Here is a 20,529-nt window from a genome sequence, read left to right as displayed (position 1 = left end):
TCAATATCCCACTTTAAATGATGAATAGAACAACTAGACAAAAGAGCTACAAGAAAAGAGATGACCTGGTCAACACTATAAACCAATCAGGCCTAACAGATATCTATAGAATACTCTGCCAAACAAAAGCAGAATATACATTCTTCTCAAGTTTACAAGGAACATACTCCAGGATAGACCATGTAAGAGTCCATAAAACAAGTCTCAGTAAACTGTAACACAAAGGATATTCTACAAACAAAACAAAATAAAATTAGAAATCAATAAACAGCAGGAAATTGGGAAAATTCACAATAAGTAGAAATTAAACAAAACACCCTAAATAACCAAAGGGTCAAGGAAGAAATCACAAGAAAATACTGAGAGGTATAAAAACAGAAACACAACATACCAAAATATACAGGATGAAGCTAAAACAGTGCTTGGGGAAAAATATATAGCTGTAAACACTTATATTAAAAAAGAAGAAAGATCTCAAATCAATAACCTAACTTTCCGCCATAGGAAACTAAAAATACAAAGCAAACCAAATGCAAAGCATGCATAAGGAAGAAAATAATACAGATTAGAGTGGAAATAAACAAAATTGACAATAGAAAAATAGAGAAAATCAACAAAACCAAGCATAGTTCTTTGAAAAGATCAAGAAAATTGACAAACCTTTAGCTAATCTGGCCAAGAAAAAAGGGGAGAATATTTAAATTAGTAAAATCAGGAATGAAAAAGGTGACATTACTACCAACAATACAGAAATAAAAAGGGTTATGAGAAATACTATGAACAATGGCAAACCAACAAATTAGATAATCTAGATGAAATAGACAAATTCCAAGAAAGACACAAACTACCAGTATCAACTAAAGAGACAAAAAATGAACAGGCCTATAACAAGTAAGTGGAAACCCTGGTGGCATAGTGGTTAAGTGCTATGGCTGCTAACCAAAAGGTCTGCAGTTCAAATCCACCAGGCGCTCCTTGGAAACTCAACGGGGCAGTTCTACCCTGTTCCACAGGGTCACTATGAATCGGAATCAACTTGATGGCAATGGGTTTTTTGTTTTTTGTTTTTTGTTTTCTGGTTATAACAAGTAAGGAGCCCTGGTGGTGCAGTGGTTAAGAGCTTGGCTGGTAACCAAAAGGTTGGCAGTTCAAATCACCAGCCGCTCCTTGCAAACTCTATGGGACAGTTCTACTCTGCCCTGTAGGGTCACTATAAGTAGGAACTGACTCGACAGCAATGGGTTTTTTTTTGTTGTTTATAACAAGTAAATGAGTAATCAAAAAACTTCCGACAGTGAAAAGCCCAGGTACAGATGGCTTCACCGATGAATTCTACCAAATATTTTAAAAAGAATTAACGCTAATCCTTCACAAACTCTTTCAAAATAATAGAATATAAGGGAACATGTCTCCAAATCATTCTCTAAGGCTAGTATTACCCTGATATGAAAACCAGAGACATCACAAAAAAGGAAAGACCAATATCCCTTATGAATATATAATACAGAAGCAAAAATTCTTAACAAAATACTAGCAAATCAAATAAGTATAGTTTATTTTAACATATAAAATAAACTATACACAATGACCAATGGGATTTACCCCAGAAAGGCAACACTGGTTCAAAACACGAAAATCTATCAATGCAGGGCATCATATTAATAGAAAACAGGACAAAAACCACATGATCATTTCAGTGAACATGAAAAAAGCACTTGACAAAATTCAACACCTTTTCACGATAAAAAACACTGAAACTAAGAATAAAAGTGAAACTCTTCAACCTGATAAAAACTATCTACAAAAAAAAAAACCCACAGCATTATTCATAATAGCAAAAAAAAAACCAAAAATAATAAAAATAACGCAAATGTCCATCGACTGATGAGTTGCTAACCAAAATGTGAAATGTGGTACATCCATACAATGGGATAGTACTCAGCATTAAAAAGGAATGAAGAGAAAAAAAAAGAGACGAAGTACTAACATACAGTATAACATGGATGAACCTTAAAAACATTATGCGAAGTAAAAGAAGCCAGTCACAAAAGGCCACATATTGTATGATTCCATTTAATAAATTGTTCCAGATAGGCAAGTCTGTAAAGAAAGTAGATTAGTGGTTGTCTGGGACTAGGCTGGAGGAGCAGGCACAAGGGGGGAAAAGGAAGGGATGGAATGAAAGCTTATGGGTACAGGGTTTCTTTCTAAGGTGATGAAACTGTTGTGAAATTGATTGTGGTGTAGGTTGCACAATTTTTGTACATACTAAAAACCATTGTATTGTATACTTTAAAAGGGTGAATTTTATAGTATGTGAATTGCATCTGAACAAAAATAATCTAACCCACCCTGCACTTCCAACCATCTTTTTCTTTTCCTTCAAATGTCCCAGTAAGTTGATCTAATGTGCTTACAGGACAAGACACCTGGATCATTCTCGCCTCTGCACCTTTGATTCAAGCTACTCCCCATACTCTTTTCTCTACCACTCCCCCTCTCCTCCTCCACCACTCCTCAAAGGCCAGATCAAGTCCCACTTTTTCCAGAAGACTTTCTATCCTTAGCTGATGAGTCTGCCAAAGGATAAGTGAGCCTTCTAAGTATCACTGCTGCTCATCCACACTGTTGAATTCAATTCAGTAATATGCTAATTGTAGCTGCAGACAGGGCTTTCTCTACATAATCACATATCTAAAATATAGAAGACAATGCAATTCTTTTCAAAATTATATCGATCACTTGAAAGGCTTGTATCTAAAACACTTCTCTTTATTATACCTTCTTTCGGTTAAACATTATTTGAAAAATGAGAATGTATTATTTTACTTCCAAATAATTACATGAGTGCAACTTTGCAAAAACAGTCCTTGCATTAAAAGATGAGCTAAATTGAAATACAGCCCCATGACATGGATTAAAGGATAATATCATTCCAATTATCCTAACAAAAGGATTATCATAACACACAGTGTTTCCTACAGAGGAATATGAGTATATACTATGAAGCATATTAATATTACCTAATTATCAGAATTCAAGACTAAAGAGATTAACAAAATCTTATTTTAAATTAGAACATAGATACAATACCTCAGATTATTTCTGCAATATGCCTCAGAACACTTTTTCATTTGATGTAACACTTCAAAATTTCTTTTATGCATATTCCCAACAGAATTAATTCTTGCAGGAAGAACAAAATTAATATAATTAAAAATGTCTTCTTCTTTGTTAATTTTGAGTCATCTTAGCTCAATTAATTCCAGTATATACCCTCTGTTTATCGTGCATACTACACACAGAAATAAACTATTAACAGTGTTACACAATGCATTTTTGGGGTTGCATTTTATTTAAGCTAATCTATATCTTTCAAACTGTGCCACATTTCAATAATGACTATTTAATAATTACATTCATTCTCTTATTAGCTTGGCATTTCATTTTTCCTTGCCCTGTGGCACCCTACAGTTGAAGGGAAGAAAACTCCCTGTCGATTAGTTATTTAAGACCAGCAACAATAACTAGGCTCGAGAGAAGGCTACTTGGAGAGGATTACATAAGAGCTAGCGCTCACCAGCCTCAGACGAGGAGCTGCAAATTATAAACCCAAGTACTTCGTTGCATGTAACCAAACTGGCTGGTTGAAATGCTAATTGCCTTTCAGCAAAACTAAAGACAGACAGGGGACCTTGTGCTTCAGAGAATGAAATGCATTTTTACTCCACTTCTGTACCTTTGTCTTGCTGAGAATCATTTGAAATCTATTCATAAAGGTAGAGCTTTCCCTAATCTTTAAAATGTGGGAAATTTATTTAGCCCCTACCAGCACCTCCGATGTGCTGATGTGCCAAGAGGCGAACAGATGGTTGGATTAAAGCCATGTTAAGCCCCTAATAAAGTAAGGCATGAAAGAACTCTACGCTCAAATATATAGCACAAACCAAGGAAATGTGCCTAGGGAAAAAGAGTTTTGAATAACAAATTTATGAAGTTAAAATAATCAAACACTATGATCTTTAAAACGTTAATATATCCAATATAGTTAAATTCAAATGCATATAAAGAGCTGTCACTGCCTCTCTCAAAGAGACTCCTGGCCTCCCTTTATACCTAATAATTTTGTGAGTATTAGTTCAAAACTCATCTATGGACAAATATTGCAACAGCTAGTTTTTCCCCTTTAAATGAAAGTCCATTCTGAGTTTTCAGAATCCTGAATAAATGAATGAGAAATGCCCTATCAGCATCTCGCCCTCATTTGAGGTATAGCCAGACTTAACGCCTGACTGCACCAGAAAAGGGTCCCATGACCACCTGCCTTGCAGCTGGGGGAGGAACTTGGTCTGGTACATTTTAAAGTGTATAGTGTGTCACACTGAAACCAGAAAACACAGCCTTTGTATTACTATAGCCTCCTGTGTCCCAGCCCCACCTTTCTCCTCCTCTGCCACACCTCTTTCAGGGCAACAGAGGTGGGGGGCTGTGTCTTCCTGGGTGGCCTGACATTCTGATATATTGGGGAGCCAGCCACACATGTGAAGATGCCTCAGGTCCCCCAATCCTTGTGAAAGGAGAAGAGGAAGCATGCCTGTGTGGGAAATAAACTTCCTGTACTACTTCATTCTGCGTGAAGTAGAAAGAGTCTTGTTTATTAGGAGTACGTTTATCTTAACTTTTCATAAAGTTTGAACTGCCTGGAAGTGATAGAATACTAAGACTAAATAGAGGTTTAACCCGTAAACAGTTTCCATAAATAATTCAGCATCCACCCTGATTCTGCAGGAGTTAAGGGAAGAAAGACATCTCTCTTGCTGGATGAACACCAAAACCTTTGGAGAGTAAGGTTTCTGGTGATTTTTCTTTCCTTTTTTTTTTTTTCCTTCTGTACTGTTTGAATTTCCTACATGTCTTTGTATTATATCTGTAATCAGAAAAAGTTCATTTCCCAGTCTTAAAAACAATGAGAAGTAGGGAGGTAGGGAGGTACCGTGGGAAGGAGGTAGGGAAGAAAGAACGGAGAGAAGAAGGAAATATAGACTTAAATGTGTGTGATACTTAGCTGTGTGACTTCTCCCTCAAATCAAAGATAAGCTCACCCAAACCTCTCCATGGTAACACACCACGTTTTATACTCAAATTAAACAATCACCAGCTAAGGAGCTCAATATGCTTTATCCCCCCGCTGCCGTCGAGTCGAATATGCTTTATAAGCGTCTGTAAATTGTCTAGTTATCCTCCATGTGAGGTAAAAATGGTGATGGCACTGTACAGATTTCACATCTAGAGCATAAAATAATGACTTATCACAAGTGAATTGGTAACAAAGTCATTTATTTAATTTATTAATCACTTTGCTCCATCCTACAGACATTAGAGAAGTATATAACACAGTTACTCTTTCTTGAGGAATTTTGAATTCTAGCTGGGAAAATAATACACAACCAACCTTAAAGTTTTCAACAACAGTAGAGAAGCCATGGGGATTTTAAGAAAATCCATGAGCTGGCATTTGGCAATAAATCAAACATTTAATAGCCAAGTTAACCTTTCACTTTTGGTGTGGCATTCATTATCCTCTTGAACATGAGCAAGGGCAGCTCCTAGTAGAAAGACTCTGGAAATACTCTTGCCTAGTACTAGCCCCTGCCCTCCCATGTTACTTCTAACAGTTATTTTTACTACCATGAAAGCATTTGTGTTCCAACTGTATCTCATTATCATTTGCCAACAATGAATACAACTGCCATTCAATATTTGCTAAATATGTACACCTAAAACTATAACTCTTACTATTAAAATATAATAAATATTGACTGATAAATCATTTCTTTCATCTTTGGTATCAAGGCTCAGGGCTGTTACATAACTGACCTTCACACCATTATGGATTTACAGTGTAGTCTAAGATTACTCTAGTTTACCCCCAGTGTCAGCTTTTAATCATCATGTTCAGTATTGAATACGTACTTAGGATACACATAAAAAAACCTCTGATCCTACACTCACTAACTGGAGAATTCTGGACAACGAGCTGAAACTTTCTGTGTCATTATCCATAAATTTGGTATAAAAAAAAAAAAAAAAGACCCGTTGCGGACAAGTCGATTCTGACTCATAACGACCCTATAGGACAGAGTAGAACTGCCCCATAGAGTTTCCAAGGAGCGCCTCGTGGATTTGAACTGCAGACCTTTTGGTTAGCAGCTGTAGCAATTAACCACTACGCCACCAGGGTTTACAAATTTGGTATACCACTATGTAATTCATGGTGATGCTGTGAATGTTAAATGAGATTATACAAAGGGCTTCCCAGAATTCATGACATAAGCGTCAATAAGAGGTTACTACTACTGTCATTCATCATGGAAATAAGAACATGGCGACAGGATTCAGTCACACATTTTTTTTAGTGAATACATTTTGGGTACTTCTTTTAAAAAGTGATAATCTTGAGACATATAAATTTTAGCTGAAATAAACTTTTTTTTTAAACACTTAGTCCAGTCCCTTTATTTTATAAATGAGGAAACCACAGCTCAGAAGCATGGGTGAATGGCTCAAAGTCACTGTAAATTAATGGCTGAGCTAGGATGCTATACCAAATTACAAATACTTAATATATTTTATTATAACACAGTTCAGACTGCGTTTGGCACCCGTACTCCCCCCCACCCCTACATTTTTCTCAAATGTTCCGTAGGCTTAAGAGTTTGTCCTTAGTCTATAAAGTTAGCGGGTGTTCATTTGCATAGAACATCCTTTTTTCTTTTCTTTAAAGCCCTTTTTGTGTATGTGTTGTTCAATCCAGTTCTTTTGATAAAAGACACATAATGGAGAGAGAAAAACACTTTAGCAATTTAAGGTAATAACTTATGCAAGAAATTTTGTAATAATCCTGTATTAAGGTATACTTTTGACCTTTAGCTAGTTATATGCTCTTGAGATTTTATATCAATAATTTTTGAAACAGTATGCAGCTTACTTATGAACACATTACACACATTTTTAAAAGTTGCAGATTTCATGAAATGTGAAAAGTTAATAATGCACTTTAAAAATCTTTTTTTCCTTGATCAATATTGCCATAATTTCTTGTTTTTTAGTTTTAAGGAAAAACAATTTTAAGACATTAAAAGTGTGATATACATAGATATCTATACCCTTGTAGAGCAATAGTTAAGCGCTCAGCTGCTAACCAAAAGGTCTGCAGTTCGAATCCATGAGCCGCTCTTTGGAAACCCTACGGGGCACTTCTCTGTCCTGTAGGGTGGCTGTGAGTGGGCATCCACTTGCCGGCAACGGGTATGGGTACAGATGTACATATAAATAAAACCCACTGCCAGCGAGTCCATTCCCGCTCACAATGACCCCACAGGACACAGCAGAACTGCCCCATGGGGTTTCCAAGACTGTAATCTTTACCGAAGCAGGCTGCTCCCTATCTTTCTCCCGCGGAGCCACTGGTGGGTTCGCAGACCTCTCAGCAGTGGAGCGCTTACCCAAACTCTGTGAAATCAACGCATTTCCGTCAAAGTTCTTCTACGCATCGGTTATTTTGGAACATAAACAAGACTCTAAGTTTATCTCAACCCTTCCCATTATTATTATCTATGACGCGTCGTTCTTGGTCGGTTATTTTCCAACCAGAAATTTTTAAATTAAAGCTATGGTTCGGGTTTCAAACAGGCAGCAAGAGAAGAAACTTTTCACTCATGCTCATTTACTCCTCACCTTCTTTTTGATCGACAGCTTTTGGAAAGAGTGCGTGGGAAGGAATGCAACGCTTACTGCAAAGCAGCAGCCGTGGGCACTGTGCCCCATGACTCTCCGCCCGCCGCGCAGACGGCGTTCCAAGTCTCCGGAGCCTCCGCCGCCGCCCCCCGCCCTCCCACCCTCCTCCAGCAACAGGTGCCGAAGCAGCGACCCCACGCTGCCGCGGATGCTGCGGGCGCTCCCCCGGGGGCACCTGGATGCTGGCAGCACCATCTCCCAGCCATAGCCTACCTGGCCCCGGGGTCACCGACATCCACGCGAGCCCTGCGGTCCCCACCGCTCCTCCCTTCATACGCCTTCGCTCTTCTCGCTCCGGTCCCCACGCCTCGCCCGGACTATTGACTCTTCCTCCCTTTATCCCGCCCGGAGGGAGTTCCCATCTTCCTCCTCCTCCTCTCCCCCTCCTTCTTCCCCTCCATCCCTCTGCTCCAATAGGACCCGCGACTCTCGGGGCTGCGCTCACCTGACCAGCGGAGCGGGGGTGGCCTCCCACCACAGCGCGCTCTCCTCTGCACAGCGGGCAGCCAGGTCCGCACTCTGGCGTCGAGAACACCCTGCCTTGGCCATCCGTAATGGACTCTTCCAGCAGCGAGGCGCCTAAGCTGACCCGCCGGACGCAGGGAAGCTCGAACCCTGCCTCTGCTCGCGCTTCGTAGGCGGGGTGCGGAGTAGGAGCTTTCCAATAGTTGCTCGTTAGCTAAACTTGCTAATTGTCCCCACAGGCACAAGACCTATCTCCCCCCACCCCACCCCACCCCCACCCCCACCCCCCCCCCCCCAGGCAGTGGGGCATTCCGTCCTGGGGCCCTGGTACTACATTGTATGAGGTTACCGAGTTTTGCTTCTAAAAAGCCATTTCTTTTAGATTAGCCCAAAGGACTAGTGGACACCACAACTACCACAGCCTCCACCACGCTGAGTCCGGCACAACTAGACGGTGCCCGGCTGCCATCACTGATTGCTCTGGCAGGGATCACAGTAGAGGGCCCCAGACAGAGCTGGAGAAAAATGTAGAAAACTCTAATCCACAAAAAAAAGAACAGACTTACTGACCTGACAGAGACTGGAGGAACCCTGAGAGTATGGCCCCTGGGGACACCCTTTTAGCTCCGTAATGAAGTTACTCCTGAGGTTCACCCTTCAGCCAAAGATTAGACAGGCCCATAAAACAAACAAAAAAAAAGACTAAACGGGCACACCAGCCCAAGGGCAAGGACCAGAAGGCAGGCCGGGGCAGGAAAGCTGGTAACGGGGAATGCAAGGTTGAGAAGGGAGAGTGTTGATATGTCATGGGGTTGTTAACCAATGTCACAAAAAAAATATGTGTACTAATTGTTTAATGAGAAGCTAGTTCAGTAAACCTTCATCGAAAGTACAATAATAAAATAAATAATTGATTTCTTTTAACGTTGACTGAAACACTCCCTGAGGTATTCACCCCATGATAATGTGTGTGTAAAATGATAAAATATTAGAAAGGAAGAACCTAACCCACACACATTTATAAGCAGGGACTGAAGTCAACATCTGGGAAAATTTATCTCCACATTTTTTAAATAGGATTATTAATTCCTATCTTATATAGCTGTTAAAGGGATTAGATGAGATCTGTGTAAAGTGGTAAACCCTCGACAAATGTGGACTATTATTCCCAGGGCTTAAAAGTGAAGCTCCCAATGTCCAACCATAACATCAGCAACATGCAAATCCCCATTTTCACCAGAGCTTTTTTAAGAGCACGTGCAGCATTCTTAGAATCATTTAAATTTGAAACTGGGAGAGATGTTAAAGATTAGCAGTCCAGCACCACCTCACTGACAATTTTATGGAAAAAAAAAAAACTAAACATTATTGCTGATTGAGTGGCTTTGTTAAACGCAGAGGAGGGACTAGGTCCTATATCTCCTAATTCTAAATACAGTGCCCGTGGGTACCCTTTCTAATGAATCAGAATAGGAATAACCAGGTAGTTACTTTTGAGTTACAAACTGCTATCCCAGAAAACTAATGTAGCATTACCACTGGCTGCTGTTGAAAACCTCATTTCAAAGCTCCTGCAGTCAACAAACAACTGGGCATCAAAGGCAAAGGTTATGCAGGCAAAAAGGTTCTCACAGAGAGAAACTGCATGGGAATGAAAATGTTGCACATCAAGGCACTAAAAAAAGTAAATGAGAAAAGCAATCTAAATGATCAAGGAGATTGAACAGTTTTCCCGTGAAGCAAATGTCAAAGGTTGGACCTGGGCCTGGAGGCTGTGATGTGACTGAAGTCTGTAAATCCATCCTGCATATTAACAAAGTAAACACAGACAGGCGTGCTTACTAAATCCTGCAGTATAGGAACTGAACCTCAAGGATAATTTAAAATCAAACCATGAATGAAATACCTGTGCATCCATAATGTAAAACAGAAAACAAAAAAGATTAAAAATTTTATTGAATTTTTTAAAAATCTTACTAAAATATATATTCAATGCAGTTTTATTTCATTATTAGCATGGTTAAAGGCTTCATTTGTGATTAAATTTTACTTTAATTTATTAAGACCTTGTCAAAGTCAATATCTACCAACCAGTTATTCCAGCTTAATTACTGCTTCACCAAGTTCCATGATTAAACACATTCCCCCACAACTTGACTTGCCCAGAATGCATATTTACTCTTTGAAGGGCTTGAAATGAATATTTACACCCATCATCCTCCTTTAATCTACATAACGGAAAAAGTGGTTATGCATTAATACATATTACTGATGGTTTAGTAAGCAGAAGACACTGGGGGCATTGTGGGAGAGACAACAATTTCTAAAACTCAACTCTGAATTCCTTGAGCTTGTATTCTCTCTGGGGTGAAATTTTAATCAGCCAAAAAGCAAAAAGTGCAAGGGGAAAAATGAACAGCCCGGAGAGTACAAGAGGATCTCCAAAGAGGAATATATTATATAGATGCTGGAAGGCTTCTCCAGAGAGCTGAGGATCCTGGTCTTGAAGAACAGACTCACAGAAAAGAGTATAGCTCGTATTTTTAGTCCATATATTTGACAAAGTAGAGCCCTTGGGTGATGCAAAGGGTTAAGCATTTGACTACCGACCCAAAGGTTGGTGGTTCTAGCCCACTCAGAGGCCCCTAGATAACCATCATAACTTGTCTAAAGTGAGAGAAGTCTCGCCATCCTCACTTCTAAATAACATTCTGGCTGTACTTCATCCAAGATAGATTTGTTCCTCCTTCTGGCAGTGGATGGTGTACTCATTATTCTTTGCCAACACCACAATTCAAAGACATCAATTGTTCTTCAGTCTTCCTTATCCATTGCCCAGCTTTCACATGCATATGAGGCGACTGAAAATACCATGGCTTGGGTCAGGGCACGTTAGTCCTTAAAGTGACATCTTTGTTTTTTAACACTTTAAAGAGGTCTTTTGCAGCAGATTTGCTCCATGCAATACATAGTTTGATTTCCTGACTGCTAGTTTTTTTTTTTTTTTTAGTTCCATGGGCACTAATTGTAGATCCAAATAAAAAGAAATCCTTGACAACTTCAGTATTTTCTCCATTTATCATAATGTTGTTTATTGGACCAGTCATGGGGATTTTTGTTATCTTTATGTTGAGATGTAATCCAGTGAAGGCTGTAGTCTTTGTTCTGTACCAGTACTGTATTTTTACAAAAAATTATATGTCCCTTCTATGTTTATTTGCCAACTATTCCCCGTCGCCTTGAGGTATTTTCATAAGTGCTGCTGAATCAATTTTTTTTTTTACATGTTGTTGTAAAAACAAAAAATTAGAATAGCATGCCCCTGGAAATACCTCCCTAAGGAAAGGAGCTGTTGGCAAACAAACCTGGAAGGCTCACGTTATTTTCATAAAAATATGATAAGCACTTCAAGTCCTCTTCACTTTCAGCAAGCAAGGTTGTGTCATCTGCATACCACAGGTTGTTAATGAGTCTTCCTTGAATCCTGATTGCAAGTTCTTTTTCATTTAGCCCAGCTTTTTGGATTATTTGCTCAGCATACAGACTGAATAAGTATGGTGAAAAGATAAAACCCTGACGCACACTTTTCCTGATTTTAAACCAGGCAGTATCCCCTTGTTCTGTCTGAACAACTGCCTCTTGGTCTATGTACATATTCATCCTGCAGCTCCTCTGGTTTTCGATCATTAGTTTTCAATGTGTCAATTTTATTCTTGAGATGGTCTCTAAATGCAGGTTGGACATATTCAAGGCTGTACTTTGGTTCTTGGGGACTTGTTTTAATTTTCTTCAGCTTCAACATGAACTTGCATATTGAGCAACTGATGGTCTGTTCCGCAGTCGGCCCCTGGCCTTGTTCTGACTAATGATACTGAGCTTCTCCATCGTCTCTTTCCACAGATGTAGTCAATTTGATTCCTGTGTATTCCATCTGGAGAGTTCCACATGTATAGTTGCCTTTTATGTTGTTGAAACAAGATATTTCCAATGAACAGTTCTTTGGTTTTGCGAGATTCTGTCATGGGTTCTCTGGCGTCATTTCTGTCACCAAGGCCATATTTTCCAACTATTGATCCCTCTTCTTTTTTTCCAATTTTCCTATTCCAATCACCAGTGATTATCAATGCATCTTGATTGCACGTTTGACCAATTTCAGACTGCAAAAACTGGTAAAAATCATCAATTTCTTCATCTTTAGCGCTAGTGGTTGGTGCATACATTTGAATAATAGTCATAGTAACTGGCCTTCCTTGCAGACATATGGATATTATCCTATCACTGACAGCATTATACTTCGGGATAGATCTTGAAATGTTCTTTTTGCGTATAAATGTAACACTGTTACTCTTCAGTTCTCCTACAGAAAACTTCTTGAAGCCTGGAATTATATCTTTATTTGTCTTTATATCTCTGAGGCATCATGTATCATTAAAACCAAAAACCAAACCCAGCGCTGTCAAGTCGATTCCGACTCATAGCGACCCTATAGGACAGAGTAGAACTGCCCCATAGAGTTTCTAAGGAGCGCCTGGTGGATTTGAACTGCCAACCCTTTGGTTAGCAGCTGTAGCACTTAACCACTCTGCCACCAGGGTTTCCCATATATCATTAGCACTCAAGAAATATTTCTTGAATAAATTAATTATTTAAAACACAGGATAAAAAAATAGAACTGGATAACTAAAGCAATTTTTGCTTCTGTATAGAGCAGGGGTTGAAAAACTACTGCTGTAGGGCCATTTCTGGCCCACCACCTTCTTTTGTAAATAAGTGTTACTGGAATACAGACATACTCATCTGTTTACATAGTCTTTGGTTGATTTCATGCTACAATGACACAGTTGAAGTTGTGACAGAGGCTCTATAGCCCACAAGCCTAAAATATTTACTATCAAGCCCTTAATAGAAAAAGTTGGCTGGCTCCCACAATAGAGGTTTAAAGAAGATGACATATAGTTCCTGTTACATGCGATTCGGTCACATCATGGCTAATCCACATCCTACCAAAAAAAAAAAAAAGTTGCCGTTGAGTAGATTCTGACTCAAAGTGACCCTATAGGACAGAGTAGAACTGCCCCATAGGGTTTTGAAGGAGCAGATGGTGGATTTGAACTGCTGACTTTTTGGTTAGCAGCTGAGCTCTTAATCACTGCACCACCAGGGCTCCTCACATCCTACAGGTAGAAGTAATTGGGATCACCTGGCTGTTCTGTCAGGTTAACAGCAACTCCCAGGAACCAAAGCAGGGTGAGTGTGAACGTTCTGTCATAGGTTAAAGGAAAGCCATCTTGTTCCAAACAAGTAATCTTGTCTCTTTTTTCTCTGAATCAGCTTTGTTTTCATTTCTCTGATGGCACTAGTCGCATTGTACTTTTGATCATTACAATTTATGTCTTCTCTTACTTAACCTGGACTATATGAGGCCTGAGACCACATTTTGTTCATGATCATCTCCTGAGTACCTAGTGATGCTTCTGGATAAATATGTACCCATTTAAAATATGCATTACAGTCAGCGGGATTATGGAACTCTCAGAAGAAACGGAAAGAAAGGTCTATCAGTTTTGAGGTACTCTGCTTTTAAGAATTATTAAGAGGTCAATTAAATGAAAATCAGTTTGGAGTAGAACTAGGTTAGTAGATGGTAGCAGAAAGGTATAGCTCTGTGTGAGAGACTGTTCAGGGGATAACTCAGGTTTTTCTGAGGCTCTTTATTCCCCCAAAGTCCCAAGACTATTAATTTGCTTTCTCTGACCCGGGAGCAGAATCCCTAGCTTAAAGTATTCTCAACTATTACATGAATTCTGTAATCTCTTTGGAACAGGAAATTGTTTCCTTGGCTCAATAGTTCAATTCTGGGTCTGATGGTAGGATCTCCTTCTGAGTTATTTGTTCAGTCACATCACTCATTCAGCAAATATTTAATGAGCTCCTACTGTGTGCCAGGCTCTTTGAAAAACTAAGTTTAAACTCTATTTTTCCCAAGTGCCGAGATGATAAGCACTAAAAGTTACTGAGAACTCCATACTGGTACGCAAGAGGAGAAGTTTAGGTGTCTTATTCTTAGATTTCAGGTGGGTCAGAACACGTGAATGGGGGAGAGAAAGGTGAGGCCAGCTCTGTGGCAAATTCATGACAACACCTTAATTTTTTTTCTTGTGTGGGGCTCAAAGCTCAAACAGAAGAAACTTGAGGTAATATCCTACTTCCACTTTTTGGGCGGTGGGGAGGGGCAGATACTGCCTAAGCTTTGGAGAAATTCCCTTATACATGCACACACTTAGATATGGGAAACCTTGAGTATTAGAAGCACGTTTTTCTAGGAATTAAAAAAAAAATCTTTTGAGAAGATTTATAAGGCTTACTTAGTATGCAAGGCTAACTAAATTGGAGTAGGAAGGAAAATTGTATAGCATCAGTAATTTCCTCCTAGGGTTTAAACAACTAATTACTCTTTACAGTGTGAATTTTAGACCCATAGAATTGATTCAATTAAGATTACTATAGGGAAAAAGGCTCATACTCAGTGCTGCATTTAGGCAGAATTAGGAACTAGGCCAACTTTGTCTTCAGAAACTTCAACTTTCCTCTCAGTGTCCTTCTCTCTCAGTGGCACCTGCTACCTCCCACCTGCAGGTGCTCGGTAATCCTTTTCCTTTTTTTCTGATTTCCTTATTGAAGCATGATTTGAAGAACAAAGTCTTTCTAAGTTGTAGATGATAGATGAGGTTTAAACTATCTGATTCAGGCATATTTGTACTTTAACAGGGGACCAAGTCTTATGTTTTGCTAAGGGTTGGATTTTGAAGTATAAAGAAACAGACTCTGGGGAACTTTTTTACTTGACAGCCTTCTAGGTTCTTCACAGAGCCCTATTATACAAATCAGTCTCCTCCTCTCTCCCCCTTTCATTCTTCCTTCCTTTCCTGTGTGTTGAGTTTTTATGTGCCAGAGCCTATTCTAGCTGCTGGGGATAGAGTAGTGAATAAGATAGACATGGAACCTACCCCAATGAAGCTTTTCTTCTAATGGGTAGGAAAAAAAAAACCAACTAAACAAGCAAGTAAGATATTTGTTAGAGATAAATGATAATAAAGAAAATAAAATGAGGGTAAGAGTGGCTCTGGAACTTATCAGAGAAGGTACTTCTGAGGAAGTAATAGTTGAGCTATCTCTCAAATGAGGGATAAGATGGAAGGAATACACAGAGTCATTCTATCCAAAAGAATTAGTTGATGTTCAACCATTTCAGGAGGTAGAATATGATCAAGAACTGATGGTATTGAAAGAAGAATTCCAAACTGCACTGAAGGCATTGGCATACACAAGGTTCCAGGAATTGACAGAATACCAATTGAGATGTTTCAAAAAACGAATGCGATGCTGAAAGTGCTCATTCGTCTATGCCAAGAAATTTGGAAGACCGCTACCTGGCCAATTGACTGGAAGAGATCCATATACGTGCCCATTCCAAAAACAGGCGATCCAACAGAATACAGAAATTATTGACCAGTATCATTAATAGCACATGCAAGTAAAATTTTGTCAGAGAAAATTCAAAAACAGTTATAGCAGTACATCAACAGGGAACTGCCAGAAATTCAAGCCGGATTCAGAAGAGGTTATGGAATGAGGGATATCATTGCTGATATCTAGCAGATCTTGGCTGAAAGCAGAGAATATCAGAAAGATGTTTACCTGTGTTTTATTGACTATGCAAAGGCATTCAACTGTGTGAATCATAACAAATTATGAATACCATTGTGAAGAATGAGAATTCCAGAACACTTCATTGTGCTCATGCGGAACTTGTCCATAGACCGAGAGGCAGTTGTTTGAACAAAGCAAGGGAATAGAGCTTGGTTTAAAATCAGGAAAAATGTGTCAGGGTTGTATTCTTTCACCCTACTTACTCAGTCTTATTAATTGCTGAACAAATAATTCGAGAAGCTGGACTATATAAAGAAGAATGCAGCATCAGGATTGGAGGAAGACTCATTAAAAACCTGTGATATGCAGATGACACAACTTTGTTTGCTGAAAGTGAAGACTTGAAGTACTTACTGATAAAGATAAAAGAATACACCCTTCAAGATGGATTACACCTTGACAAAAAGCAAAAATCTTCACAACTGGACCAACAAGCAACATCATGATAAACGGAAAAATAATGAAGAATTTCATTTTACTTGCATTCACAATCGACGCCCATGGAAGCTGCAATCAAGAAATCAATTGACTTATTGCATTGGGCGAATCTGCAAAAGATCTCTTTAAAGTGTTAAAAAGCAAAGATGTCACTTTGAGGACTACGGTGTGCCTGACCCAAGCCACGGTATTTTTAATCACCTCATATGCACATAAAAGTGGAGAAGAATAAGGAAAACTGTAGAAGAATTGATGCATTTGAATTATGGTGCTCAAAAAAAAACATTGAATATACCATGGACTGCTAAAAGAACAAACAAATCTGTCTTGGAAGACATATAGCCAGAATGATCCTTAGAAGCGAAGATGGTAAGACTTCATCTCATATACTTTGGACATCTTATCAGGAAGGACCAGTCCCTGGAGAAGGACATCATGCTTGGTAAAGTAGAGGGTCAGTGAAAAAGAGGAAGACCCTCAATGAGATGGATTGACACAGTGGCTGCAACAATGCGCTCAAACATAGCAATGATTGTGAGGATGGGGCAGGACCAGTCGATGTTTAGGAGGGTCACTATGAGTTGGAACTGACTCGACAGCACCTAACAACAATAACGACAATGATATATGAAGTCTCAGAGATATAAAGACATGTAAGGCTATGGTTCCAGCCCTCAAGATGCTTTCTATAGGAGAATTTGTTGTCCTGTCCCACACAGTCCCTTTACATATTATGTATAGTCTAGCCTTGATTCTTTGTTTGAAACCTGGGTTATTCCTTGCCCTAGGTCCTCATTTTTATAATTTACTGTTTCTTTATTCATAATCTTCTAGTTTCTGATAAAAATGTTTACCTGACCTTCGTAACTCTGTATGTGCAGGTTCAGGCTAACTTCATATTTGCTCTTATCTAAAATTGTGATCCTTAACAGACTGGCCTGAATTCCTCATTCTCATCTTCTATTTTATTTTATTTTTTAATACCAGTTAACAACTACTATCACCATCTGCAGCAACAGGTGCTTCTTGTCTACCTGCTATGAATGTATATATAAATATTACGAGTCAATGTACTGGTTGGGACAATTTCTGCTCCCCAGAACTGTGATTAGGCACAAGCTGGGACCAAAAAGGCACTAAGTACTCAGCTTCTAAAGAAATCTGGAAATACCTTTAGAAGTTAGGTCAGACTCTGCCCCTAGGACTGAATATACAACTCTCACCTGCCTCTATCCCTACTTCAGGGGAAGGAGAAAAGGAAAGAAGCAGCAGCCAAGAATAGTTAGCCTAGGGGAAAGGCTCTGGCTTTCCTCTCTTCTGTAGTAGCCACATGAGATGGAGCTCCAGTAGAATTGTGGTAGAGATTGGAGATGATGGTATAAAGGGGGGACTGGCAACTCATCGCTCTGTTGGATGTCTGCTCAGACCAATGGACTTGTTGAACTTCCCTGACCCTACCAGTAAGAGGAAGGAGAACTGGGAAAGAAAAATGGCAGAAAAGAAAGAATCACATAAGGGACCAGCCTCACTCCCACCCTGATACAAGGATGAGGGGATATCCATGGATTAAGTGACACCATGATAGCTGCACTTGAGCAAAATCTTGACAAAACCTGATGCAAGAAAACAGCCTTAACTGTGAGATCTCAGGAACAAGAGGCTGTATAGCTAAGTAGCTGAAAGGCGAGGAACACAGTTCAAGGAATCGTGCAATGAGGAGGGCCCATAGAACCCACCAGAACTTACCCATGCACCTTTGAGAAAGTCAGCATGCCAGTCACACAGAGGATAGCTAGTCTGTGTTGTCTGCAAAAGTAGTTACAACCATAAAGAAAAGGACTACACCTATAAGTAGTTAAGTAAAAAGATATTTGTCCTTCTCCTGCTTTCCCTCCCAGCTCTCAATATCACAAGAGTTAGGCCTTGAAAAAGAACAGATAGAAAAGAGAGGTATTCTAAAACTAGAATCTCCTCCATACACACACACGCACACTTCAAGAACTGGTTACATCTCCTCCTCATTTCAGACCCCTTTGGAGCCACTGGTCTAAATAGTAATGTGGGGAGAGTTTTGGATATGATTTGAAATTTGGGGGTTAAACTACAGTAAAGTTATGGAATTTGCCCAAGAGATTTTCTACCCCATAGGGAAGAATGATTTGACATAGGACACTTAGGTAAAGAAAATGGAGAAAATAACATTTTCATTTTTAACCCCATTCAGTAAAATTAGTTATATCAGCATTTCTAAAAATGTGTAATGTGGATTTTAGTTCCCCAAGTTTACAAATGGTAAAAGGGTCCACAGTCAGATCATAAATGTGGGAAACATTCTTAGAAAATCACTAAGCACAATAAGTACTGTAGTAAAGTATCCAGTTTAAATTTGTTTAACCCACTGTTCTATAAACTTATTTGATCACAGAACCCTTTTTTTCTAAGTGATTTGTATTAATATCCTTCAGAATACACTTCTGGAAATGTTCTAAAGAAGTATTTAAGCTTGGCTGTTGGTCTAAAACCAAAGTCATATGAATTTCAAATTTCCAGTTAATGGAAAAAAACTAAAGTTTCTTTTGGGTTTGGGATTCTTATATTTCAGGCCATGCCTGTCTCTGTCAATCTCCCCAGGGCCACAGGAGTCCTATGACTCTAGAGAATGCCATTTACCTGGAAATCTATGTGAGCAATGCCCCCTGGAGTTGTCCTGCCAATGAGTACCACAGGACAACATGTACTTTATGAGGGAATGAAAAACTGGGGAAGGTCTTGGAAAAGGAAAGGAGTAAGTCCTTCTGGGGGGCATAAGGCTTATTTCAGAAAATAAAATTGGAAGCCTGAAAAAAGCAGAAGCTTATTAAGGTGGCTCCAGAGAGGCATTTTTCACATCTTTTCTACTCTACACAAAGACTTCTATGATCAAACTTCTGCAGACGATAGGCAAAACAAAACTGATACCAAAGCCCCAGGACAGCTGACATCTGTATGATTCTATGAGGGAGGAGGCAGAACAAAAGAGAATGGCTGAAAGGATTTAAACATAGCTCCACCTGGAGAGGGCTACACACCTTCCTAGGAAGGAGTTAGAAATGGGGAGTGTCTCAGCCTTGGTTGGTTATGGCTGGGCAAGCTGGGGCCTCTGAAAGCTACTTCCAAGAGTTAGAGAGTAAGCCAAAGAGAAGAGATTGAAGACCTCATAGGAGTCATGGTATCCATATTTTCCTGTCTAGCCAAAGACTTTGGTTACCCTGGAATTTATTTAGACTATTTATGGTTCATCTAGAGGTGACCAACTTATCATGATTTATTGATTGTTTTGAAATCTCTAATCTGTTGTGAGTGTCAGAACCATATCCATGAATGATTTTGTACCCATGTAGATGAAATACACAAAGAGTAGTTCCTCCTTAACTTGACTGAAATGTTTAACAAGGTAGCAATCCATCACAGACAATAGAAGTTGAAGTGGCATTTTAAAATTTTTAAAACAGAAAAGTGATGGCAAAACAAGAACACTTTTCTCTCTTGCTTTTTTCATGTGAAATTAATATCTCACTTTTTTTTTGTACTTAGTTATATCTACTTTTTCTAAATGTCTCCTACTCTCAGCATTTAATTTTTCTAAAATTAATAAGTAAACAGAAAAGGATGAATTATGATTTTTATGTTCTACTTAAAATGCTTTGAATCTTTATCTTCCTAAGTTAAAAAAAAAATTTTCCCTCAAGATGTCTATTTACAGAACATGATGTCTGAGGCTTGGTGAGATTAGCAGAATAGTTTCTATTTTTAAAGAAACAGAAAAGCAAAATTAAAAGCATTTCACATGGTTAGATTCAGATAATATCAAAAGATATTATAGTGAAGACAGGTTGAGCAAACTTAGATAAATATATTAATCTTTCTTTCATACCTTAGCTTCTTTATCTGCAAAATGGAGATTCTTCTAATACCTATAGCACAAACTTATACGTGGATTAAATGCAGTCTAAAATCCTGGTGGCGTAGTGGTTAAGAGCTATGGCTGCTAACCAGAAGGTTGGTGGTTTGCATCCACAAGGTGCTCCTTGGAAACCCTATGGGGCAGTTCTACTTTGTGCTATAGGGTCACTATGAGTT

At 39.0% G+C, this 20,529-nt stretch overlaps 1 protein-coding gene across 1 annotated transcript in view; it reads right to left on the bottom strand.

The window, feature by feature from the left end:
• The window catches only part of ADGRV1 (adhesion G protein-coupled receptor V1), a 677,468-nt gene extending 669,421 nt beyond the window's left edge, over nt 1–8,047 (bottom strand). The window contains exon 1 of the mRNA XM_049867518.1: nt 8,011–8,047. Within this exon, the coding sequence (XP_049723475.1) occupies nt 8,011–8,032 (22 nt within the window). The 5' untranslated portion in view covers nt 8,033–8,047. The remainder of the gene's footprint in view (nt 1–8,010) is intronic.
• Nucleotides 8,048–20,529: the final 12,482 nt, after the last annotated feature.

This window comes from Elephas maximus, chromosome 2, assembly GCF_024166365.1.
Source record: "Elephas maximus indicus isolate mEleMax1 chromosome 2, mEleMax1 primary haplotype, whole genome shotgun sequence".
Taxonomy (NCBI): domain Eukaryota; kingdom Metazoa; phylum Chordata; class Mammalia; order Proboscidea; family Elephantidae; genus Elephas; species Elephas maximus.
The sequence above is the reverse complement of the archived record's forward strand: the minus strand, read 5'-3'. Positions and strand labels throughout refer to the sequence as shown.